Consider the following 24,909-nt stretch of genomic DNA (forward strand, 5'->3'; position numbering starts at 1 on the left):
GTTTATGTGTTTGTTCGTTCTGTATAATACAATATACACCAAATTCTTGTATATTATCTATTTGATAATGTTTGTTATACTGTTTGTAATATGGTGTTGCAAAATTGATAGCAACTCTTAATGTTCTGTTATGAATAAACGTTTGATATTGTACCATATATACCCAGAATTTCATAGGTAACTTTACTAATAACAGACACATACATACACTGTTAAAGATAGTCTTATGTATATGTTCTACAACTCTGTTCTGCTACAGTGTATTGTGTACTGTTAATCTACATATTGTTCCTTGACTTTCAATGTACATAGTGAAGTCTTTACTTAGGAACACTGTATTGTTATCACTTTAGAGAGTTTTAACTCTTATACTATACTGTATAAAGAGTTTTGTTGTATGCTTTACATATTCAGTGAAAGCATTACTTTTATACTGTATAGGTAGCATAGTTACTTATTGTGTAGCATCATCTACAATGGTAAAAAGATATTTGTACTTACCATAAGCTTGTACTAGGGCAGGTCCCCATATATCAATATGGAGATGATCTCCATAGGATTGTGTAAGAGGTGTTGTTTGTATTTTTGGTATTTCATTACATTGTATGTTTGCTTTGATACAATCTGTACACTGTGCATTTTTATTGTCTGTTATCCTTTGACTTATAATCTCAGGATACTCTTGTATGAGTTTGTGTAAGTAATCAAAATTAACATGACCCATTTGTCAATGTAAATCAACAATAGTGATTGTGTTAATAGATCGTTTATTATGATGAGAAACTATCATATACAAGTTATTTCATACATGTATTTCACCAATCTTTGTATGAGCAGGAGAATAAATAATACATTCATTGTTTGTTTTCATTAAAACATATTCTGCTTTGCATAATAGTGCTTCACTAACAAGTGTGAAGTTCAGATTGGGATAATAGTATATGTTTTGTAGTGAAATTGTATTCACCTTTGTATACTCATTAGCTTTGTCTCATAGTTTTACATTAAATGTCATTACTCTACTTTTGCTAAGTGTGAATAACAATTTATTTACAATTGTAATGTTTATTAGGGTCGAGTTCTGAACGTTTGTAAGACAGAACAAGTATAGAGTAGTGTGTACATTTGCACCAGAGTCTAATATATCAATACAATGTATTAGTTCAGTATCATTACAATGTATTGTATTGATACATACATTTGGATCATAATTGAACTCCTTAATGACTTCTTTTGTATTGTCAAATGAGTTCATAAAGTTGTCTACTTGTATGACACTATCCTCTTGTACTTTGAATACTGAAAATATGTCAGATTCAGTAGATAGAGTGGACTGAATAGGTAAGCTGCTTGAACTTGATACTAAGGCTTCTACAATTACAGACTCTAGCATTAGTGTTTCATTAATGTCTTCAATGAATACTGTTTTGTTATTGTCTCCAATGAATACTACTGTATTAAGTACAGGTTGAGACAGTATAGTAGTAGTAGTAGAAGTAGTAACTGTTTGCCTATACTTTTTCTTTCAAGCTTCTGTTGTTTTGCTTGTTAGAGGATTTCAGCAGTCTTTTAACATATGCCTGTACTTATTACAGTTGTAGCATTTAACTTTATTGTAAGGCTTTGTTTTACCTTTAGCTACACTTTTGCCTTTTGTTTGTAGGCTGTCTCATTCAGTATCTTGTTTTGTTTGAGAGTACTGAGAATGATACTCAGTATATGTGTTTCATAATTTGTGTATCAACTTAGCTAGTGTCAGAATGTCTTTCTAAGCTGTTGTAACTGTTGGTAGTTGATTATAATAGGTAATCTGCCTGTCTAGCATTGTTGCTACCCATCTATACTCACAAGGAGTAGTGAGGTTAATTGCTGAGATGTATGTATTGTTATTAAGGGCTTTATTATGTACAGACAACTGCCTGTAGATTTGTTCAATATTGTCTAACATCTTATCAAACTGTAATACATGCCCTTTTACTGTAAACAATATAGATATGTCTACAGCATGTGTCATTGTTGTTTGAATGTTGTATCATTCAGAAAGCACCTTCATAAGACTTCTAACACTTGTATGTGTTGTGAAGTTCACATAAATTGTATCAGTTATTGTTTTTGTTATACAATGATACAAAACATTGCCTATACATATGCTAGCATCATCAGAGGAAGGGGGATCATACTCTAAATGGTCTAAGAGCATTATGGCAGTGAGTGCACTGTGTATGTGCAAGCACCATATCTTGTATCCCTTCACACTAGCCAACTTTTCTGTTCCCTCAAAGAACTTTGTAATGTCAGAGTCCTTCATTGTAGTGTTAACAAAGGTATGTACTGTAGACAACATTATAATGGGTTTAGGGGGAGAGGGAGGTCTTGGGCTTGGTGGTCTGGCAGGAGGCAAAGGTGTTCTGTAAGAGCAAGTGTGTGGGGGCATTCAATAGGCATTAAGGCTCATAACCTTTTAATAAGTGTAGTAGGAGTGCCTCAAGTACTCTCTCTTATTTAGACATCAAGCAAGTATCTACCTTATATACTACATAGTGAAGTCTGATAATCTGAGACATTCCAAGTGCAGTAATTCTACATAAGGCAATTAGGGATTTCCTAATCCAGAGTGCAATCTAATAAAAGCAAATACATCACAGCTACAATCAACTGATCAAGCAATTGATCAAGTAACCTTGTGTATTACTTCTAAGAACACAGGACTGTTAGTACAACAATACCAGAGCAGACATATAGGTAGTTCGTTTGCAAAGAAGGTACCGGCAAACCTTGTAGTAAGTGGTTTGTTCCAAGAATAATGCTAGAATGGCAGTTTCAAGTATTAGAATGTGTTGTTGCTGGGTTTATCCGACCGCGCCTCAGTGAAGCGCACGTGACGGGCAATGCTACAACTTTGCATTGTTTAATAACTGCAACTACTATTTAGACACTTATTAATATTGCCGACGAACTATTTGTGTATTCTAAGCTAACCTAATACCTAACTTTACTCGATAAACAGCACGAGCAATTCTAGATATATTTCTATCCAATAACGACAACTAGTACTTCGAAGTATCCGATGAGCGGTATTATAAAACTGTCAATAGTAAAAAAAAGAGAGGATTTAAAGCAATCGATAAAAGAATAATGATAAAAATCTATGTCAACAATTAGTTGGATGATAGTCTCTCGACTTTTTATAAGAAATTTTAAAATGAGAATTATAGAACTGGAGGGGTATCCATCCGCGGAGTTATGATAGCGAAGAGAAAGCAGTCTAGCAATTATCCAGAAGGAAAGTGTACAATAGAAATTTGAATCTATCGTTATCGATTACCAGTCAAGTTCGGGAGGGAAGAATTTGGCGATTAAGCCTTCGTAGTAAGGGCGCAACTTCTCAACGTTGCACTGTTCGTCGTTTTTGCTGTAGAGGTCGTACGGGTTGAAAGCACGGACAGCTTCGAGTGTCTTCTTATCTTTTTCGTTCATTAGGTACGTGTAAGCGTTCTCCCGGTGCCATCTAGAGATGACAGGAGATATGTAAGGAAAAGAGCGACATGAAGTAGGGTGAGAGTGACGTACGGGTAGAAACTGTGGTATCGGATCATCGCGAGACCTTCCTCCGGAAGCGAACTCTGATCCTTCAATACGTTATACAAATACTAAATTTCGAAACAAGTATGATGAAATGAGCAAAGAAAAAAAAATTACGGCAGGACATCGCTAAAACACGTACCTCATCATGACCCCACGAAAGCATCACGTTTTCCAATCCACAATTCGGCTTATAGATTCCATACGTTGTCGAGTACACGGGATCATGCGAGTCCGGGTTATTCTCAAAGGTGCCGGGGTAGATGATCTTATCCGAGAAGGCACAGCCAACAACGAATGTATCCTGAAACGATGAATACGAAAGTCGTCAGACTCTAATTTAAGCATCACACAGCATCGGGGATGACTAACTCCCACGACATCCCATTGTCCCTCTGAACCAAAGAAGTGAAGGAGCTTGCCGAGGTCATGAACGAGACCGGTAACCTGAAAGTGGGTATGAATCAGCATTTGAGAAGCACAGGGTCGCGGAAGGAAGCAAAGGTCCAGACCTGCATCCATTCGGGCTTCCCATCCTTCCGAATCGCCTCAGCCGTTTGCAGAAGATGCTCGATCTGCGAGACGCTCGTCTAAAAAGCACAAATGCATAAAGTGCTCAGTGGTGTATCGCATCGATGCGAGCAAATGTGAGGAGACAACGTACATCCGGATCGGAGTCATCCACGAGCGTGTTGAGCAGCTCAATGGCTTTCCAAACGCTCATCCGCGCACGTTTGGTCTTTTTGAACTCTTCGCGCGCCTTCAGGTTGAACGCGACGGTCTGCTTCTCTGTTTCACGGGTAAAGGCAATCATACCATCAGAATTACCGAATGGAAAAGGCAAAGAATACTGTACATACCATGCTGCTCCTTGTAGAATGCTTTAACGCGATCACACGCGGTCTCGTACTGTCGGAACTGCGTCTTGTCCTTCTCGGCGTCGAAGTTTGATTCCGAGTTCCATTCCGCCGTGATTTGTCCTTTTATGACGTTAACTGTACCACCAAATGCCGGATAACGTTGGTAAGCCGATGGCAAAGCGAAAAGACAGTAAACACATACCTTCATCAATGGCGTCGGAGGTCTCATCCAGGAGACGACCATCGCGAACAGTAAGGCCAGGCATGACGGTTATTAGAAAGCAAAGAGAAACGACGAAGAGAGCAATGAAGAAGAAAAAGTGAGACGAGATCTAGAGTAGGACCAGAAAGGTGAAGACAGGTGGAGTGCCTCGGTCGCTTTGGGTGCTGAATAAAACGAGCGACAGAGAGATCCTGCGCTTATATATCCTAGCGAGTGGCCACCTGCCAGTGCCAAAGCTGTGTTTCTAAGAAGTCGGCCGTGTGTGTGCTGATGGTGGTCCCGGTGGCAAAGGGGATGTCCGAGCACATACCCAATTAATAGTAATCTCCATTATCCTAATACAGTGAAACCTCTCATTAAGCATTACTCTTGTTAAGCATAACCTCTCATTAAGCATGACATTTCAGGTCTACCATTACTCTTGTAGATACTAGAATTTTACTTGTTAACAAGCATAACCTCTTAATAAGCATTACTTTTTATGTCCACCAAGGGCAATGCTTAATGAGAGGTTTCACTGTACGCCTGATGCCAATTGTAATTTTCCCCTGTTGGCAAGTACAGAAAGATTCCACGTCATGGAACAAAATTAATTGCACATATATAGAATGCAGAAGCAGTTTCAGGAAGGCGACTGCCCAGTTTTTCGTCGTGAGCGCAACAAGGGTCGCAGATATCCTCACCTCACAATGGCATGACGGGCACGAAAATTTTCATGATCGGCCCTTCCGTATTTGGACAACAAACTCTCAAGCGACTCCGATCGGTCTCTCTTCGACGTTTCTTCTTTCGCCTCGCCGACGCTCGGGTGCCTTTACGCTGGATATGAAACAGACATGCGTTATGCTCATTCAAGCGATGGAAAACAGAAAGAGGCTTAGAATGAAACGCTAAAGCCCCGAACACGTGCGTGTTTCGAGCATAAGAATTATACAAAAGCGGGCATCATTGGATCGAGCCCCAGTGAATCCCTGTTGACTTCCGCCGCTAGCACTTAGACCACCTGCCACATTGCAATCTGCTAGCCTACAAAGCCATTCAAAATGACAAGACAGGCAATTTATCGTACTTATTCAAGGATGATAAACACCGGTTCTATGATTCGGGACCTTCCAGATCATCTCCGCGTGCGGGAAGGTTATAATCCGTTCATCTCCCATTCACAGCAAAGACGCATCCGGGTATCCCATTCCCATGCTTATGAATGAATATATTCTTTGTCTTGTACTAAGCACTGCCACGCCATCGGCCTCGAGGATTCGAGACGATATCAACTATCACCACCACGAACCCGAGTCCGCTCCAAAGCGGCGCACCCATGCAAAAATGCAAAAGCCTATCTTCACGAAGTTGCTACGCATCATAGCCATCATTACGCTGCTGAATGTCTCGTTTCAAGGCTGTGTATCGTGCCTCGGTGACTCTTTTTTACTTCCTCGGCAGAGGGGAAAGTTTTTCACCATTTCCTACTGCCAAGTGACTGCTCAAGTCTTTGTGGTGTCAATCAATCTTACTCAAAAGCATCCATCTTCTTACCATTCGTTCCATGCTCGGGACCTCTCGAGATATGACATTCGATATGGTTCACGGACAAATGCTTCCGTCCAAGATGAAATAAAATTACTTCCGTTACCAATTTAAATTGTTTTTCATTTTCCCTTCATCCCTGCAAAACATAACGAATAAATCTCCCGCGTCTCTCACGGAATGTGCCATTGAGCGTACACAATTATCGAGCTGTGCAATCTCTGCAGCGTGTCTCCGATATTGTCGCATTCTGCCCATTCTGAATGGCCCTCGTGTCTTGTCATCTGCCAATGGTGCCACGGCGGCCAATATGAATCATAGAACATCTTCTTGACATCGGAACATGTAGGGGCACAGCAGAACTTTCTGTGCTGATATTGTATCTCTTACTCATACCTTGAGTAGCGCCCAGGACAAAGCCGTTCTATTTCCGAGATAATTGATATGGTGTGTAAGGACCTGTGCAATCTTTACACTGACGAAATTTTAGTAATGAGTTCATCGAAAGTCCCTTTCCTTTGATCAGTTGCAAACCTATTATATGCATCATTTATCTCTCTTCATACATCAATTCGTTCATGAATCCATCACGGCCAGTTTTCAAACCCGAGGTCAATAACTATACAGAAATTAACATCAGATATCAGATGAAAGCTTCATAAAAATATCTAGTGGAAATGAAGTATGAATCAGCTTACCCCACGGAGGCGTCACGAATCTCTTCTGCTTCCCAGCAGCAGCAACACCATCAAGCTTCTCCACATCTTCCGAAGTAAGTTTAGGTACCGCCGCAAGTGTGCCGGATAGGTTAGAAGCGATGCGTGCTGGGGTGACGGATTTGACTAAGACAACAATGTCTTTCTTTACTGTTTGCAACCGAAATGAGATCGATAAGTATTCATTAGTGTTGATAATGGAATAAGCCGATAATGAAGCGAGCTTAGTACCTAGGTAAGCAAGAAGAATATGCGCTGGTTGCGTATCATATTTCCTCGCAAGTTCATTGACGAGTTCATCAGATAGAAGAGGAGATCCAGTTGATCCGAGAGGGGAATATGCTTGTGGTCGGATACCTTTGGATCTCAGGTATGAAAGTAGATTGTGTTGCGGATTATATAGATGAATTTCAAGCTGCAAGAAATCACATTATGGTGAATGATAATGCGACCAGTGATATATAGTGTGATGTCATACCTGGTCCACTGCGGGGGTGATTGTTGCCGTGGGTAAGATTTCCTCAAGTTTCTTCTGCGAAAAGTTCGATACACCAATTGACTTCACTTTGCCTGATCAAGATATTCCACAGTGATTTTCTTTTTCACAAATATGTCAAGGTAGTAAGTGCTCATCGCACCTTTCTTGACCATCTCTTCCATCTGCTTCCATGTATCAGCTATCGACCACGAATAGTCAATATCGCGCGTGCCATCAGGAAGCGTCGGGAATTGAGGATGGTTTCCTTTCGGATTCAAGGGTACTGGCCAATGCATGAGGTACACTAAGCATAGGACAAACATATTAGCAGCGCTCACTACAGCAGAGTTTGATTCATTTCACAGTCAAGGTAATCAACCCCGAGGTCTGCGAGAGTCTTGTCTAACGCCTCTTCGACGCGTGAGTGATATGTACTCCACAGCTTGCTCGTCAACTGCATTTAATACCTGAGTAATCAGATACGAATTTCGTAGCATTTACGAGGTGTAAAGCACGAACGAATATCTCGGATCTAGGAATTCCAGACCTCCGAATGCCCTCTCCGACCTCCTTTTCATTTCCATAACCCCTGTTAATAGAAGGAAAATTATAATTAATTGCGCGACATCCGGAGATAACGCTTACTCACGCTGCACAATCGATGTGTCTGTATCCTCCCTCAGCAAGTGCGTACCTGACAGCCTCGATGACTTCTTCTGGCTGCGACTTCCAAGTGCCTAACAATATATCCAATGTCAATAATGGCGTCACAGAGTGAACAAGAAAGCTGATCATCACCCACCGAGGCCGATTACTGGAATTTCGGCACCGTTATTGAGCTTGATCTTGGGTGCACTGACTGCCATTGTAAAGGATCCGGTTCAGATCTTTGTATGCGTCGCCGTCTTAAATAGCAATACTATTGACGGTTATCTCGTCTCGTGACCTTCTCTGAAATCTGGAGCGTTCCGACCGGGCCGTTCGTCAGGCACGTCGACAATCGAGACTTCGAGTTACTACTGACTCTGGAGTATTCTCTTACAAACCTTGGCTTCGGAAAATTCGTTAAATCGTGTTCCTGCGTTTTACGTATTGTAACGTGCCAGACTGTCGGCCATTTTCAAAATCAAGCCCTAATTCTTTCAACGAGGATTATTACTTGACAGATATCTCATGATCGTAAATAAATATCCCGAATAACGTCCATTCAGCTCCAGTTCTGCTGGATAATATCATAGTTCTGTGCCGTCATTCTTACACATAACTGCCTCTAGCCGATCACTAGTTTGTCTCTGTACATCTGGACCTTTGACCAAGTATTGCTTTGTCCTTGCCTCATAGACCTCGCATGTGCATCTTTTCCATGGGTTTCTTACCCTAAGTCACTGATCCGACATCGGAATAGTTGTATTGTAACAGATTGGCAAAGTTGTGGATTTCTGGAGTCTGCTTGGTTACAATCTGTGCGAGGCAGCGGAAGTCGGGTCGAAGAACCTTAAGTCTGGCACACGACAGGGCAATTAAAGCTATCCAGCTGGCAACAATGGGAAGAAAATCAGCCCTTTAAATACAAGCTCAGGTCGGTCTGAGCACACGTTACTATTTTAACGTTTACACGGCCACGTCGTGGCATCTGCGTTGTGTGGAAACGATGGTAGATCAACGACAGGTTAATTGAAATTCTATTTGAATCCATGCTGTGCAAAATCAAAATCGAAAGTTGAGCAAAGGTTGCATAATAAATATCAATTATCCAGATTTATCCTCGACCTGCAATTATCGGAATCAATACAGAAGCAACATATCGCTTCGATAATGAGACGTAAGATATTATAAGGGAACAAGACTTCCGTAGAACCAGATGTTAAGAGATGCTAGAAGATGATCAAAGAAACCATAGATCACTCTGCCTTCACCAATAACTCAAAGTTATACGAGTCATCATCCCTCACTTTCTTCAGTCCGCCAAACCAATGCTTCTTCCCAAGAAGATCAACCCGCCGAACGCCCTGCACCCTTTCAAACTCGGCCTCACGACATCGGCGTGTATATTGTCGTGCAGCTTCGTACGCCTCATTTTCTGTCAGTTTTGCCCATTCCGCGTGCGTCATTCGAGTGTGCAAGCCCTCGTATACCGCTTTGAGAACGTCGCCAACCGAGACAGTCCGACCCGTTTTGACTTTTATAACCCAAGTACCTGCAAATGGTCCGAGTACTTTGCAAGTAATCTTTAATTCAGTCGCGTACGGATACGTAGCGACTTGCGATAGATAACCTTCGTGAATTGGGTTATATCTTCGTGAGACCCAGTTGCCATTTGGCGTCATGGGCTTAAATGAATGCGATGCGAGATCGAGATGGATGTATTCTGCATCCTTAAGTAACGGATGTACACTGGTTCGCGGGGTATAGTGGAGATTCATGTACCGGTTTCCAGCTGCAAAACTAGGCGTAAGCAAATTATACTGATAAGCGTGGCATTGCTGCATCGCCGTACCTTGCGGGAAGTAATATGGATCAAATGGATGTGCGGGTTGATGGTATTGTGGATATGCGCCCAGCATGCCGCCCGGACTATGTGGACTTAACGGGATCGGTCCGAGACGAGGACTTCCGTACGGGCTTGGGGGAAGCGGCACGAACGATGCGGATAGCATAGATGGACTAGGTGGTAGAGGTACAAACCCAGTGGGCATCATCGGCACACCGATATAACCCGTTGCGGGTTGCACATAGTTGTAGTGCTCATCGAGGTACATCGGCGTAGGATTAGGTGATCCGCGTGGAGAAGGGATAGGCGATAGCCGTGGAGAAGGTACGACAGGTCTCAGAAAGTCGTCGTCGTCACCTCGATCTGAGGGGATGTAATTTGGAAAACCAGCAGGATCCCAGCTGTAAGGCATGGCTTAAGAGTATGAAGCAATTGGGTATCAAGCGTTAATCTTTTCTGTCGTCAGTAGTCAGATGGAGAAGGCGAAGGCAGATGGGTGGAAGGATACCAAATATGAGGGCGTCAAGTACGATCTTTTATGATGAATACGAGGCGCGCCGCTGTGCGTCGCGCGTAACTGCTGACCAAATCGGAGCCGGCCTTGCACCGCAGGCGACGTGGACGCGGGGCAGGTCAGGAAGCCAAACCAGCACAGGTCTTGCAATAACCGCTAGGGTGAAGTCAGCGTTGCCAAAGTTGCGGAGGTCAAGGGAGAAGGGCGTGTGTGCCTATGCACAGCATACTTATGACATTATGCAAAAAGTTCCAGACATGGGTGCTGATGGCGGTACACAAATTTGGTATCGGCGGAAAGATCTTCAGCCATAATAAATTCTGATCGAGATTAAGATTACCGACGAGATAGGCGCTCGCGGTCTTTGGCGGAGTCACCGCTGCTGAAATTACTTGCGAAGCTATGTTCAGCGTATAGCCAGGGAAAAGCTTCACAGCGGAGGTTGCATATGCTCCTAAACTATCAGGAGTATGCAGAAATACTCTAAGAAATTTATACCGCTTTTAAATCTAATAAAGTATTAATAGCTGAGGGCGTGTGTACCATCAGCCAGGCTGGAGATGAATGAAACGATCTTACCAATGGAGACAGAAAGTACCCGCGCTGTAAAAAGGAGACGTTGAGCGTCTCTGTTGCCGGGGCAAAGCATTCGCAATCCTCGCTAATTCTTGAATCGCCACCGCCCAAGCTTTGAGGTACCTGCAAAGACTCAATACGATAAACAGGAGTTCGGAGGCAGCTCGAGCTTGAACTGAGTAAGAAAGTGTTACAGATTGTGATGCCACCACACATAATTGCGATATTCGATGGTCTGTTGACATAGTCTGTCATTCGCATCGAAGGCGTGCTGCGCCTCGAAGAAGATTTCACATGCAATCCTGTGCGTGCAGAAGATTTGAAGAAGAGTCGTAAGGGTCGGAGCCATTCAGTTACGTTGGAGGGTGGGGCTGACGTGAAAAGCCGGAAGAATCATTCAATTCAATTGCTTGCTGTCATGGTAAGAAGAGGGGAACAGGGATTGGGCCATTCCGAAGAGGAATCGGCTTCCCTTTTAGGAGGTCTGATTTTGACTCTGATTCACATGGACGCGACAGGAGGTGGAGAATCTTGACTTGGTGCGCGCCTATGCATACCTTCCCACCTCAAAGCTCATCATAATCGGACTCGAGCGGGATATTATGCCGACCATGACATGAAGATGATGTGTACGCGAATCTTAGCATTTAGAAATGATACTACCTGGCAAAGAAACAGGGTAACTTCTCAACAAAACACAGTGTCGTAGAGGCAACCCTATGCACATGAGGATGGCGGGCATGGATAAGGAAAGGAATTGGCTATCAATGCTGCCTATTGTTACCCGGAGCCACACAGCAGAGTTCTTTGGTCGAATTAACTAGCAGGAGTTTATCTGTTCACAGAACTATCTGGATAGTTGGCTGTCCACGCTGGGGTGCATTGGGTTCCGAGGTTTGGATTCAGGATTTGCATCAATGCGCGCTTGGAAGTATTAGTGGTCTGTTGGTATAAGTTTCGTACCGAACACAACAGGAGTCAAAGTCAAAAGCATCTTCGTCAGACGAAGCCCTGGTTCAATAAACGCAGCTGTGGTGGAACTTGAGCCTAGTTAGGCGCGCTCCGGGTGTACCCATCCGAAGCATAGAAGTCTGCACGGCCATGACCTCCGACGTGTATAGCATTTCGTGAGACGTCCGATTCGCACCAAACGGTGATTGCTGATGTTACGTGCAGTCGATTTGGAATCTACATACATTGCCATTCCGAATTAATACTCAAGGCGTGAAAGTTGCATGCAGAACATACCTTACCAGCTTTGTAAACAATACTAAAAGAGTATAGGAACACTTAATTATAATATATCATACAAACTCACTTTCAGCAGGCATCAAAGTGCCATGATACATTGCAAAGAATTCGGTGGCCACACCACGACTTTTGCACTTTACGTTAAATTGATGGATTACGTATTCCTTGATCGTCGATCATACTTTTCGGCACCTCAATCGTTCAGTTCACGGCGTCCTTGGCTGCAACCACGACATCTTTGCCTTCAATTTTTGTTTACATACCTTTTAACTGAACATGAAATTCATACTATGCTGCGATATGTACGAAAGTTGTGACTTTCTGAAGAGTTTTGCATATGAAAAGCCTTGCAGAGCGACATAAAGTCGGTACGTCCTACGCCTTTGTGACAACCAAATATTAAGAAATGAAAGTTGACGAGTCATCTCTCCACAAGAACTTGAGTCATTCTGAAATATCACGTTTATAAGTATAAGAGTGGTCCTAATAGCGGCAACTACGATACTCTCTCCTTCGATGCTCAAATACTTGTCGGTCGCAATGAAGCTTTCCACTGGCAGGATACCTCTATCTGACCTTTGGGATTCACTACAACTTTCTTGATGCCAAGAATCGTCTTTCTCAAGTGTTTCTTGCCTTGTCATATTCACAATGCTTGTGAAAGTTGAGACAGACAAAGGGTATGTCATGCCCAGCACCCATTTTCACGTGCGTATTCAAAATATCTCACTCTTACTTAATGTCCACAGTTCACTTATCACCTTGCCTTGGGCTATACTCCCTCCATCCCAGCCCGACATCTCTCAATGTCAACAATCATGCAGAATAGCGCTACGTCTTGGCCTTCGCTAACGAAGAGGTCGCTGTATCCATCCCTTAACCCAAATCAAGTAGTCGCCTGCCTCGTGTTCTCCGCATTGTCGACGTTCTTCACACCGCTTCCCATTCAAAGATCAAAACTAACATCAAAATCAAAGGCATAACAACGTGTTTATTCCTTATTCTACTGGATGGTATGACTTTGCTTGACGCCCATTTCGGCTGGAGATTGAGGGCTAGGGTATATAAGTAGCGACAGCGAGGGGCTTGAGAGGGGGAATCATTCGTCTCCTCTTGCCCGCGTCAATCCTACCTGAGGGTGAGTATGTATACCAGCCCTTTGTGCTGTATTAATGTTTCGTGTACCTGCATATAGCTACTCCCGACAAGGATCCTATTGTCTATCAGCTATTATACACACATGCATACTACTGGCGCTGGCACATTCTTGGACCTAGACGCCAGTCGACCTTTCTTCAGGGCTTCTGCAGAGCTCTAGTCTCAGTCCAAAGTCTCATCGGCGTTAACGTAGTCGAAGTCTCCTTGTCAATCCGTCATCGCAATCTGGGACTCGAACTAACTCTCTGATCCTTGAACTCAGATGGCATACCACTAGTTTTTCAGTACTCTACAAAGCACGAGTGTTTGACTTTAGTCTAGTCGGCACTAACACACTCAAAGTTCCGACGCCAATCCCTCATCGCTCAACTGCTCAACCGATCACACATCCCCCACCACAACACAGCCAATCAGTAACTCTGTTTTCAGCTCACCTCATATTCTTTCTCGTCTCCACTTACTCATCTCGATTCACTGACAAAACTCAAATTATGCAAGATGCGGAGCACACGAGACTCAAATCACACAAGTAGAAGTGGATGTGTGCGTACAAGAATTATATTCATACAAGACAAGCAAAACGCCCAATAACCCCGTCCAACCACCATTAAGGTAAGATAATCATAACAGTTACAGCATAAAATACGAGTACAACCAGCTATTACGGTATGTCTTTTTCTTTTCTTTGTCATCGTCAAACAGCATCATCGAGAGGAGAAGAAGTCGTCATCAAAAAGCATCGAACCATCGAAGCGTCAAAAACGTCGAACAGTAGAATAAAACTAGAATGGGTTGGGGTATAGGAATGGTATGCTACGTGCGTTCTTCTTTTTGTTCGTTTGACCTTTTTTTAGGTTTCGTGTGGGGTATGGATACAGTCTAGGTGCGTGGCGTCGAATAAGTGCAAATCAATAAAAACGGACGGAATCGAATAGGGGGACGGAATAAGGTAGGTAAGATGCCAGACGGGAAGTGTTGATGTTGATGTTGCAGTTCGGAGGTCGGAAGTCGGAACGGGACGCGTTCACGACCTCGGCGCAGTGAGAATGACCTGCCAGGTATCCGTCCCGGGAGCAGGGATGAACGCAACGAACTGGGTGTTCCCGCCAAGCGCGTCGACGCGTCGAAGTCCACCGCGCTTGATCTTCTCCGCCTCCGTGGCATTCCCGGCGTTCGCAGAAGCGTCATATCGCTTCCAGTACGCCTTCGCGATGTTGTTCTGCACGTCCTTCGGGAACATGTTGTATTCCTTCTGCGAGATCGGTAATTGGACGTAACGATGAACGGCCTCTATGACCTCGGCAACAGTGAACGGTATTGCGCCAGCGCCATACGACGCGCCTCGACGGAGCTGAATGGGTTTCCAGAACAGCGGGAGTTGCGCGATGCGAATGTCGAGCGAGGATGACCCGGGATTGGTAGCGGATTGGGAGAGGTCCGAAGGGTGGAGAGCCGTGAGGACGTCTTTGCCCTTGCTGGTCTTGCGCAACGAGCGCACGGTAGCTTGGTTCGGTGGCACGATGACGTTCCACATGAGCGCTGCCGCTTGTGTTCGTGCATCAAACAGCAGTGCATTTGGAGAAGCCTGCTTCTTGCCGCTTGATGCGTCGTGCGGTGGAAAGAAGGTCGTCGACGAAGGAGGAGGCGTGGAAGGTCCCGAGTCATTGTCGGGCAGTGAGGAGTCTGACCATGTCGGCGAGGGAGTGCGCGGCGTGGCGGGTGGCGTGTAGGTGTAGGTGAGAGGAGAATCGGAGAAGTGGACGCGCTTTGGCGCGACTGAAGAGGATGAGGCCATTGCGTCGGTGAATGTGCGCGCGTTCGTGTTCGTGTTCGTGTTCGTGCTCGTGTTCGTGTTCGAATAAGTGGAAGACGAAGACGAAGTGGGCGCGGTAGCGTTGGTCAGAATGGAGATAGCTTTATTGAGAGCAGAACGCAGGATGACAAGCGTGGACTTTAAGTAGCTATCGTTGTTCGGCAACGACAAGGACTGTGGCACGGCGACGCTGCTAATTAGTGGCAGGCAGGCCAATGCACAAGAGGTAAAGGGTGGTGTGGGTAAGTACACGCGTGTGCGTTTGTCTAAATAGCAGACAACGGGGCCCGTATGGGTTGGTTGATGGCGACAGTGGTTGGAATGGGTGGCAGTAATTAAAGGAGAGCTTTATAGGATATGCGGTTGCGCAGCCTTGATCTATGCGGGATTAGAGAGAGGACGTGGACGAAACCCCAGGATGGGAGTTCGTCCGGTGCAGCGACCCTGATCCATAATTTCCAGTTCAGAGAAGCAAGGAATTCAGACGCGGGTCCGATTATAGATCGTCGACGAGGCGATGACTCCCCAACACTAACCAGGTCCTTCTCTTTTCCGCTCACGACACGTATTGACAAAGGTATGGAGTGACACCGCTCCTCCGCAGCGCCGTGATCCTGATCGCATCACAACAAAACGCGCAGCACATCTCATATCCTCCCCATATGCATCTCCCGTCGTCATCCAGCGCTTGCAGAGAGATGCCAAAGCATATGGGGTGACGGAACGAAAGATCCTGCGACGACATCGCGGTTGCCCAGCCAGTCAAGCGCACAGCCAGTCGCGTACCTATCCCGCCTTCCTTTTTTGGAAGTCATTTCTAGTGATCATATCCAACCGTTGCAAACCTCGGCTACAACGAACAATGGGCGCAGCTGCTCCCTTTCACCCCCTTTTGTTTCACATTGGCCTTCTTTCTCCTAGCCAACGATAAAAAGTTCGTCTAAATGTGGCCATGGCTTTGCTCTGATCTTTACAATAATCATTTCTGCTCTTTGATTTTTTGTCTTGTGACTGTGCTTTCACTTATCGCTTATCTAATGCACTGGTCGTGCGAGCGTCTAATTGACCGCAATTCGCCGGACGCGCACTAGTACTGTGGGGACCTGGATCCTGTAAGGGACACCCTGGCGTCTAATTTTCACCGCCTTGAATTCAAGTCATGCACAGGCTTCGACTTCTTCTATACTAGGGAGCGTAGAAGCACTCGAAGTTCATTGGGCATGTGGGTCCTACTCCGTTCCTACCGTGCGCATACATGAGCTGCGTATACTCCGAAAGTACCACGACCACCCCTCTATGCGAAAATAAACATATTGGATGTGCGGGATTCCTGACGGCCCTGAGCTGGACGACCCCTCTTGACCCTCTTGACCTCTTCCATAAGTCGAACTGACTCACCGCCTCGCTTCGATAGGTTGGTTATTTTCGGCAAGTGTAGCCTTTTGTGGATGATTTTTGACTTCTCTATGACTCGGCGTGACGCTATAGATTCGTAGAATATGCTATGAACAAAGATATGATCTCTCGGACTTTTGTCCTTCCGTTCGCCGAAGCGCTTGTCTTATCGTCGGCATTATCAGCTCGGAAGTCTCGACTCTCGACTTCTCGCTCAAAAGCTCTCCGAATCTACGAATCTGTGATATCTCATCTAAGAGGACAGAAGAAGACTCTACGCCTAGACATGGATATGGACCGCTACTTGACTCTCTCTTTGCTTGCCAAACGCCACTAATGCGTTTCGTATTTTCTGCTACCCTGACAGACGTATTTAGTAGGTAAGTAATCATATGCTTCTTGCGCTCATGGACATATAGATTTGTAGATATAAATATATCTGTTCCGCTTGGCGCCTATACCGACACTCTAATGCACAGCAGCTCATTCAACGACCCAATCGAGGTACATCCGATTCCGCACGGGACGTCGGATCTATGGACTACCTCAAATGAGTGTCGAGAAACGCGTTCGGACATCTCCTTAGCTCCTTGGACCCCTAACTTCCTGGCTTCTAACTTCTGTCAATACCAATACTATTTCTAATGTTACTGCGCACCACAGACAATTGCGTGTTCGTCGGAGGTTGGTAGATTGGTTAGATTGGTTGGTGGGTGTACGCGCCACCGGTAGGACCGAGTCTGTAATTTAAGTATTGATATTAATATTAACGGAACGGCAAATAGAATAAGTGGGCGGGCGCAGTAGCAGCGCAGCGCCTCTGTTGGACTTCTTGCGCTTCCGTGGTTTCGTATGCTTCTTATGTTTCGCTGGATCCTTCTTGGAACCTGCTTTGCCATTTTCTCCCTTTCTTCAGCGTCTGCGGAGTCGACTGGTACGTAGATGGCCCTCTCCTATCTAAATCCAAGTGATCCACATCTTGAACTTGAACGCCCTCGGCTCTTCGATTAAGATCTCGTCCGCGAGATGGATTTATTGGGAATCTGCTTCTCCCTCTTCTTCCTTTCTTCGGCGTCTGCGGAACTGATTGGTACGTAGATAATACTCTCCTATATATAATTTACTGGTCTGAGACTGGACCTATCGGCTCTTCAACTCAGCTTTCGTACAGGAGGTTGATCTCTCAGCATTGGATTCGGTTTGTAGGACCTCCAGATCTGGAATCGAGACGGACCTTCGCTCCGCTTGAAAACTTTACTTAAAAATATAGTACACTACGAAGTACTCGAGGCGCTGACACTGGATTTCGCAAGACTTAGAAGCTCAACACCAAAGTCATTTCAAAGATCCTTTCCGACTGAGAGTTTAAGGGTGTTTCTAGACATCGGGTCTTAGCTGTACACGATCTTCCGATGCTGATGCTGGTTCTGATTCTAGTATACTTCCGAGCGCTTCCGCCTTCCTTGCCTCTCGCACCACATCGTTACCTTACTTAGAAAGAGCCGCTATGCTCGTAGCGCGTACACTCGAAGTTCCGAATCCGAAGTTCCGAGCGAAAGAACCTTCGAGCTCGAAGCGCTGTGGTGGAGTAAAGCGGTGCATCATCAAGACCGAGACAGGGAGCTTGGAAAGCGGGTGGTACCTGAGCAAGCTGCGGTGTGGCTTAATCAGACACTGCGCCGCTCTTCCTCCAACTTTTTTTTATCAGAAGGCCGGAAAGTATTGTAATTAGAGAGCACTGAAATGAAAATCGACAGAACTAATATTTTAATTAGACATTGCTGCGGAAAAATATACACTACAGGGTCCTTGTGTCTCACCTCATTTTGCTCAGGTGGACATTGTTCCTACTATAGCTCTGGATAAATGACGGATTGAAGCTCTGCGTCAGAAACACGTGTATCATTAGGATACGGGTTGTACTATTTTGAGTAGGATGCAGATTTTTCGATACACTGGTTTTGCAGTACGTCTAAAGGCGTTGCTCGTTACCTTTCCAGTTATCTTCTAGAAATCTTCCTGACATCCTACTAAACTACCTGAACGCGCTCCACGTCAGAAACGCGTGTTATTAGGATACGGGATTTACTATTCTGATCAGAATATACAATTTTTGGTATACGGGTCTTGTACTGCATCTAAGTCTGCTCGTTACATTTCCAGTTACCTCCTGAAAAACTTCCAATCGTCCTAGTGACCTACTCGAGTGACCCCCACAATGGAGGCTCTTACCATTCTGGATTGACTGCGCAGACGTCTGGCTCTGGGCCGTTTAGATCCACATCAGCAATGCCAGAGGAGATGATGAACTAGATCACCAGTGTAATATGATCCGAGGGAGCAATAAGGTGCACTGTACATAGCGTTGGAACGTCTACTTTCGTGGTTGGAAGGAATGAAGTACGTCTCATATTCTCGTGTTTCCCTAACATCACTAGGTCTGCTTCTTTCTTTGATGTCGACTGCTCGTGCTCACAATAAGGATTTTTATTGCTTTGATAAGCACAGCTCTTGGTCTCAACTTTCGATCGTTGCCTCTTCCAACTTGCAACACTTGTTGGTTACTCTCCTAACTGGTTAGCAAAACTGCGGTTTGATACTATCAGATGATAGTATCTTGGACTTGGGCTTGCAACGGACGATCTTCGGCATCCCAATGTAGACTATGAACAAAGTCTACAAGATTGATCACGTTCACATGCCAACAGGCCCAACACACAATACTTCTCGTCTCATCTCTTCTGTTATAGAGCGACTTGGAAATTACCATCAAATATTGATAACAATTCATCAGTAGTGAGTCCTGTAATTGGTGTAACTCTCCTTAATGCGATCACATCCCAATGTATAGTTGCTGATGTTCGGTCCTGGACCTAATGGACCCGGGTCGACCCTAGGACCGAACCTGAGGTCCGGGTCACAATAGGTCCGGTCCAATCAGGTCCAGAACAGGTTCAGTTCCGGGTCCAGGAAATGCTGTATTTTCCTGGACTGGACTGGACCTTAAGGACTGAGGACTGGACCCAGGACCCATGTTTCTATTTTAATACAAGAACACCCAGTTGAGTTGACATATAATTCAGGGTGTTCACTCCTCACTTGATACATACATAAAGTAGTAGAAATAAGTATTAAAATACAGTAGAATTAGCTATGAAGCTGTGGGAAAATGTACTGTAGCATTACAATTTACATATCTGGACTGGGTTGAACTACAATTATTCATTCCTTGTACTAACACTCTTTTTTAGGAGAATAGTATTTGTTATCCAATTCTTACTCATATAGCTCAGGATTACCTTGCTATACAAGGCTCCTCTGTACCTTGTGAGCATGTGTTTTCAGGTGCAGGGCTTGTAGATACAAAGCAGTGTAACCAACTTCTTCCAGAAACTTTTGAAGCAATTGAAATTCTTAAAACTCATTATTATTCTCTTTGTAAATAGTCTAGTATAAAGCACTAGCTGCATATTACAAAAAAAAGAATAGACACTATTTGTTGTAGGATGCTTGAACTCCTCTACTCACATTAGGGACACACTCTTGAGTCGACTGTAAGTATAAGTTCTACTGGTCCAGGTCATACCTGGACCGGACCTGGACTGGACCTCAGGTCCGGTCCAACAGCGGTCCACAAAGGTTCGGGTCCAGGTCCCTCCTTTACCCGGACCGTATGAAGAGGTCCGGGTTACAGTCCAGGTAAAGGAGGGGTGGACCGGTCCAGAACCGGACCACGGCAACTATATCCCAATGTATGATGCATTGACTTTGGGAGACTGATTTACGTCAGACCCGGATTGTGAGATACAGATGAGCAACTAGATGATGTGCCGGGAATCGAGATGATTTGTTCATCAAAACAAAGATCAACCGAGTGCAATCGGCAGATTTTGTCTAGACTACAAGGTGTTAAGCTATGTACTGCCTTCTTTGTTCCCGGACACTTCGGCGGTCTTACCTCGAAAGAGGTCAAGGAGGGATCAGCAATGTGCCACCATACGTTTGTATAGATTTACCTCTGACACTGTTGTCACTACTTGTTCCGACATTCGCACTCGTATTGACACGTTCAGAGGTATTTGATGCTTTACAGCTGCTCTGCTATATTTGCAATGCCCAATAACTGGAACCTACCTTCTATAGTACACCTCAGCTAGGATAGGGCCTCGATTCATTGTTATTGTGATATAAACACTGTCTCGTGCTTGATTTTAGGCGTCACATATTTATTAACGCGCAGTTCGCCACTGATCCTACACAAAACGTTGTATCTTTGAATTTGTATTGGAGGCTTTGGTGGGTAAATTACGTCCTGTATAAAGGATAAAGAACAAGGTTGGGAGGTAACAGTGAGTGTCCTGAATAAGGGAGTATGAGAACTCTCCAAATGTGGCATTCGTTAACATTTAGGTCGGTGAGCAACGCTACTTCTCTAATATTATTAATCATATGCATCTCAGTCATTCAATGGCTTCGTTTGGCTCCAGTTACCTTCCGATTACGTAGAGTAAATAGTATTTTGAGAGCAGCAGCTTCGTACAAGACCGCCGAAGACGCCTCAAAGGCTCAAAGGGACATCGTCTGTCAATCAGGATGACGTCATGATACTGGCTTTGTCAGCTGCATATATAGTATGATATGAGTGTCTAAGCACAACATACTCACAGCTCCTTCGCATGTGTACCTGCTCAGTCAGCGGACCGGATCGCTAAACGGATAATATATAAACTTCAGGTCTAACACACAGGACCCACACTCCTTCATTTACTTGCAGTCATTCACCATGTCTCTTCCAGCAACTCAACTCGGCGTGCTCTCAACCAACACCTCTCAAACCCTTCAATCCTTTCCTGTCCCCTCTCCGGGACCTAAGGAAGTTCTCATCCAAAACGTCGCAGTCGCTGCGAACCCAAAAGACTGGAAGGTTCCTCAATGGACTCCTAATTATTCGGGGATCGAGGGGAACGACGTTTCAGGCTACATTGTAAAAGTCGGCGAGGGAGTGACGGAATTTAAGGGTGGCGAGCGTGTGGCTGCGTTCAGTAAAATGCGGACAATGGACCCCAAGGTAATTATTTACGTTTTGACTCCGAAATGATTTGAGGAGTAGAATTTCTGACAAGAAGGTTGAAATAGTACGGGGCGTATGCACAGTACACAGTGGCACTCGCTTCCGATACTTTCCCAATTCCAGAATCAACCTCTTTCGAAGAAGCATCTACTCTACCACTTGCAGTCATGACAGCTGCGATCGGTCTCTTCAAGCGTCTTGGGATTCCAGAGACTTCCACCGGTAAATATTTATATCTCTATATTTAGAGTTCGGAGAGTATCAACTTAGATTACTCGCGTCTTGCGCAATAGGTGAGCAGAAAGGCATCATCGTGAACGGAGCCTCCTCTTCAGTCGGCGCCTACGTTGTCCAACTCGCGAAACGAGCAGGCTTGTTCGTTATCGGTATTGCCGGATCATCAAAGGACTACGCAAAAAGTCTCGGCGCAGATGTTATTATTGATTATCGCGAGCATAAAGGTGATGCTCTGGTGCGTACTGATCTTTAAAATAAATTTTCCTATGTAATTTATTCTCACGACATTTGGAATAGGAACAAGCACTTATTTCAGCCTCCTCGGGCCATAACGTCGAATACGTCTACGACGCCATTACTGAAAATCAATCAACTCTCTCTCTCTCACGCGTCCTAGCCAAAGCCTCTCCGACAGGAAAAGGGAAAGTCACATACATACTCATGCCGAGCGAGGACGAGCTCAACCAAATTCCGCAGGGCATTGTTGCGGAGAGGACGGGAGTGAACACCGCGTATGGTGATGACGAAGAATGTAAGGTCCTCTATAGTACTCCGGGATAAACTGATTTGCTAATTATAGCATCCTTTTTCTAGTTGCAGCGAGGTACTTGTCAGCGACAGCGTAGAGGGGACCCGAAGGCTCAGTGAGGGGACCCAGGCTACAACTATCCTACACAACAGAAATACGGAACGCAAGCACTGGAACATAGTCAGAACTTGTGGAGCAGGCAGAGAGAGAGAGTGAGACAAGAGTAGAGTATATAGAGTGAGCCTAAGAGTACAGGACTACCTGGAGTAGACAAGATCAAGACTACAGGACCAGTCTGATCTTGTATGCCTATATATACTAAACTACACAAGAGCACTCAGGGAGCATGAGCTACTAAGAATGATAAGTCACAAAGAATGAAAGAAAGGAATGTTAAAGATAAAGGTACAAAGAATGAAGGGATAGACAAAGGGTAAGAGACTATAGAATGATACAAAGAATGAAGGGGTGGTCAAAGGAATAGAATGATAAAGTAAGGAAGGGTAGTGGCAAGAGTCAGCATGCATATAGTTTATAGACAGTGCCCCTAAGGGACAGAAGTCCTGAGTTCTAGTACAAAAGGGTGTAGAACCCTTAGAACTGAAGGTATGAGAGTAGAGAACTGTAACATCACCCCCCCTCTAAAACCAATTGTCCTGATTGGTGAGCATTAGGCTTGGTCAGTAGTTTGGGCATAAGTTAGAATAGTAGGGTTTGGAAATCTGTAAGGCAGAGTTGACACAGAGTACTCAGATGAAGTTGATAGAAGTCTTGGATTACTTTAGTAGTATAGGTGAGATTCTCAGCAGGTTCCCAAGTGTGTTCTTCAACTAGGTATCCCTTCTAGTAGATAAGGAACTTAAGCTTTCTGTACACTAGCTTAGTATCTACTACATACTCTACTTTGTATTCCAGTTCAGAACCAATAAGTTCTAGTAGAGGTAGTAGGGGTCTTTGTTGTAAAGGAAAACCTGGATCATAGTATTAAGACAGTAGAACCTTGTTAAACACTGAGTGTATACACTTTCATATTACTGGAAGTTGGAGTTTGTAGACAGAGGCACTGACCTTCTTTTTAATAACAAAGGGTCTGAAGCACTTGTTGTCCAACTTCTTTATTAAGTAATCTGTGGTCAGGTTAGTAGCTTCTAGTATAACTTTGTCACTAGGCTGGTAATCCTTGACTACAGACCTCTTCCAATCATAGTTCTACTTTATGACTTATACTACCTTTTCTAAAAGAGCTTGTGTGTCCTCCCTAGTTCTGTACATCTGTTCTGTAAAGTCTGTTACAGATTTGGAACTGTCATTCCAGTTCAGAACAGTCCCCTAGTACAGATGTCTCTTATGATTGAGGAAGAACAGGGACTGTCCTGTTACAGAGTGTTGTTAGTTATTATGTACAAATTCTGTCAGAGCTAGCTATTCAGACCAATCTGATTACTAATGATTAATAAACATCTGGAGGTAGAGCTCAATCTCCTGATTGACTTGCTCAGTTTGACTGTCAGTCTGTAGGTGATAGGTAGTAGAAGGGTTCCCTTAAATTCTAAGAAGTACATACAAGTCCTACATGAATTTTGACTCAAATTACAGTCTGTAATCATGAATGAGCTTCTGAGGGAGTCTGTGTAACTAGAAAACATGATTCTGATAAATGTACACTATACCTTCAGAAGTGAGTTCTGTTTGGGTCAGAACTGTGTGAACTTGCTTAGAGAATCAGTCAACAATTATACAGATAGTGTTGTAACCCTAAGACTTGGGTAGCTTACTAATCAGGTCTACTAAGACTTCTTCCTAAGAGTGATCCAGGATTCAATACAGATGTAGGGGAGCCCAAACCCTTGTCTGGTAGGCCTTAGTCTGTTAGCACATATTGTAACTAGTCATATACTTTAGGATTTCCCTCTACATTCTAGGCTACTAGTAGTTCTGAGTAATGAGTTCCTGTGTTTTGTGTTAGCCTGAATGTCCTACAGTTGGATTGTTGTAATGAGCTCAGACAATGTCCTCCTACAGCTTCTGATCCTTTAGAATGTATAGTCAGCCTTCTTAGTAAACCTGTCTATCCTCATTCTCCTCCTAATTCTTAGCCTACTTCTCTAGTTACTTTACTATAACTCAGTCTTACATGTGTTTCAGAGCTTACTGTATACAAGTAACAAAGTCAACATCCTTAGATTCAAGTCAGATCTCTTGGATTGTCTCAGACACAAAACAGGAATTGTCTAGGAGAACAAGATTTTTGTTATCATTCTCCCCCCTTTCATAACCTACTTGTCTTAAGAGTAAATCAGTTTTTGTCATTTGTGTTCTGGGTTTGTGAGTCAGCACAAAGTCATAGTCTTACAGTTCTAACATCTAGTAGGCTTAGTAGTAGTTGAGCTTCTGAGGCACCTGAAAGTACTAGAGATTAAGGTGATCACTCTAGATCTTAAACTTCTATACTATACTAAGGAGATATTGACACTACTCTTCTAGGGAA

The 24,909-nt window shown here is 44.2% G+C and overlaps 8 protein-coding genes across 8 annotated transcripts; 4 read left to right on the plus strand and 4 right to left on the minus strand.

Moving 5' to 3' along the window:
- Positions 1-3,111: 3,111 nt before the first annotated feature.
- On the minus strand, positions 3,112-4,815 carry FOMMEDRAFT_128234 (DUF706-domain-containing protein). The gene is made up of 8 exons (XM_007270432.1): positions 4,645-4,815; positions 4,443-4,577; positions 4,247-4,371; positions 4,095-4,172; positions 3,955-4,029; positions 3,725-3,886; positions 3,571-3,650; positions 3,112-3,508 (listed from the first exon to the last, which is right to left on the minus strand). The coding sequence occupies exons 1-8, from the start codon at positions 4,706-4,708 to the stop codon at positions 3,322-3,324; spliced, it is 906 nt and encodes a 301-aa protein (XP_007270494.1). The 5' UTR covers positions 4,709-4,815; the 3' UTR covers positions 3,112-3,321.
- Positions 4,816-6,779: 1,964 nt separating this feature from the next.
- Positions 6,780-8,252, minus strand: FOMMEDRAFT_94670 (Aldo/keto reductase; the record flags this gene model as incomplete). Its single annotated transcript, XM_007270383.1, has 9 exons — positions 6,780-6,811; positions 6,891-7,058; positions 7,140-7,323; positions 7,387-7,478; positions 7,547-7,690; positions 7,750-7,840; positions 7,906-7,975; positions 8,036-8,123; positions 8,189-8,252. 9 exons carry the CDS (start codon positions 8,250-8,252, stop codon positions 6,780-6,782), a joined length of 933 nt encoding a protein of 310 aa, XP_007270445.1.
- Positions 8,253-9,287: 1,035 nt separating this feature from the next.
- On the minus strand, positions 9,288-10,289 carry FOMMEDRAFT_31270 (uncharacterized protein; the record flags this gene model as incomplete). The annotated part of the gene is made up of 2 exons (XM_007270325.1): positions 9,288-9,823; positions 9,884-10,289. 2 exons carry the CDS (start codon positions 10,287-10,289, stop codon positions 9,288-9,290), a joined length of 942 nt encoding a protein of 313 aa, XP_007270387.1.
- A 101-nt stretch (positions 10,290-10,390) lies between these two features.
- FOMMEDRAFT_160732 (uncharacterized protein) lies at positions 10,391-13,201 on the plus strand (the record flags this gene model as incomplete). The annotated part of the gene is made up of 6 exons (XM_007270433.1): positions 10,391-10,664; positions 10,727-10,859; positions 10,945-10,996; positions 11,215-11,388; positions 11,486-11,506; positions 12,968-13,201. 6 exons carry the CDS (start codon positions 10,391-10,393, stop codon positions 13,199-13,201), a joined length of 888 nt encoding a protein of 295 aa, XP_007270495.1.
- Positions 13,202-14,104: 903 nt separating this feature from the next.
- FOMMEDRAFT_170515 (uncharacterized protein) lies at positions 14,105-15,934 on the minus strand (the record flags this gene model as incomplete). Its single annotated transcript, XM_007270434.1, has 2 exons — positions 14,105-15,379; positions 15,750-15,934. 2 exons carry the CDS (start codon positions 15,932-15,934, stop codon positions 14,401-14,403), a joined length of 1,164 nt encoding a protein of 387 aa, XP_007270496.1. The 3' UTR covers positions 14,105-14,400.
- A 721-nt stretch (positions 15,935-16,655) lies between these two features.
- On the plus strand, positions 16,656-18,897 carry FOMMEDRAFT_160734 (uncharacterized protein; the record flags this gene model as incomplete). The annotated part of the gene is made up of 8 exons (XM_007270435.1): positions 16,656-16,681; positions 16,743-16,964; positions 17,004-17,206; positions 17,501-17,518; positions 17,597-17,674; positions 17,745-17,782; positions 17,966-18,172; positions 18,748-18,897. The coding sequence occupies 8 exons, from the start codon at positions 16,656-16,658 to the stop codon at positions 18,895-18,897; spliced, it is 942 nt and encodes a 313-aa protein (XP_007270497.1).
- A 953-nt stretch (positions 18,898-19,850) lies between these two features.
- On the plus strand, positions 19,851-20,030 carry FOMMEDRAFT_94352 (uncharacterized protein; the record flags this gene model as incomplete). The annotated part of the gene is made up of 1 exon (XM_007270361.1): positions 19,851-20,030. A coding segment is annotated over one exon (180 nt), but the record flags the coding sequence as incomplete, so codon positions are not given.
- A 1,337-nt stretch (positions 20,031-21,367) lies between these two features.
- Positions 21,368-22,518, plus strand: FOMMEDRAFT_160735 (GroES-like protein; the record flags this gene model as incomplete). The annotated part of the gene is made up of 5 exons (XM_007270436.1): positions 21,368-21,652; positions 21,721-21,877; positions 21,949-22,127; positions 22,190-22,424; positions 22,487-22,518. The coding sequence occupies 5 exons, from the start codon at positions 21,368-21,370 to the stop codon at positions 22,516-22,518; spliced, it is 888 nt and encodes a 295-aa protein (XP_007270498.1).
- Positions 22,519-24,909: the final 2,391 nt, after the last annotated feature.

This window comes from Fomitiporia mediterranea, assembly GCF_000271605.1.
Source record: "Fomitiporia mediterranea MF3/22 unplaced genomic scaffold FOMMEscaffold_13, whole genome shotgun sequence".
NCBI classification, from domain to species: Eukaryota; Fungi; Basidiomycota; class Agaricomycetes; order Hymenochaetales; family Hymenochaetaceae; genus Fomitiporia; species Fomitiporia mediterranea.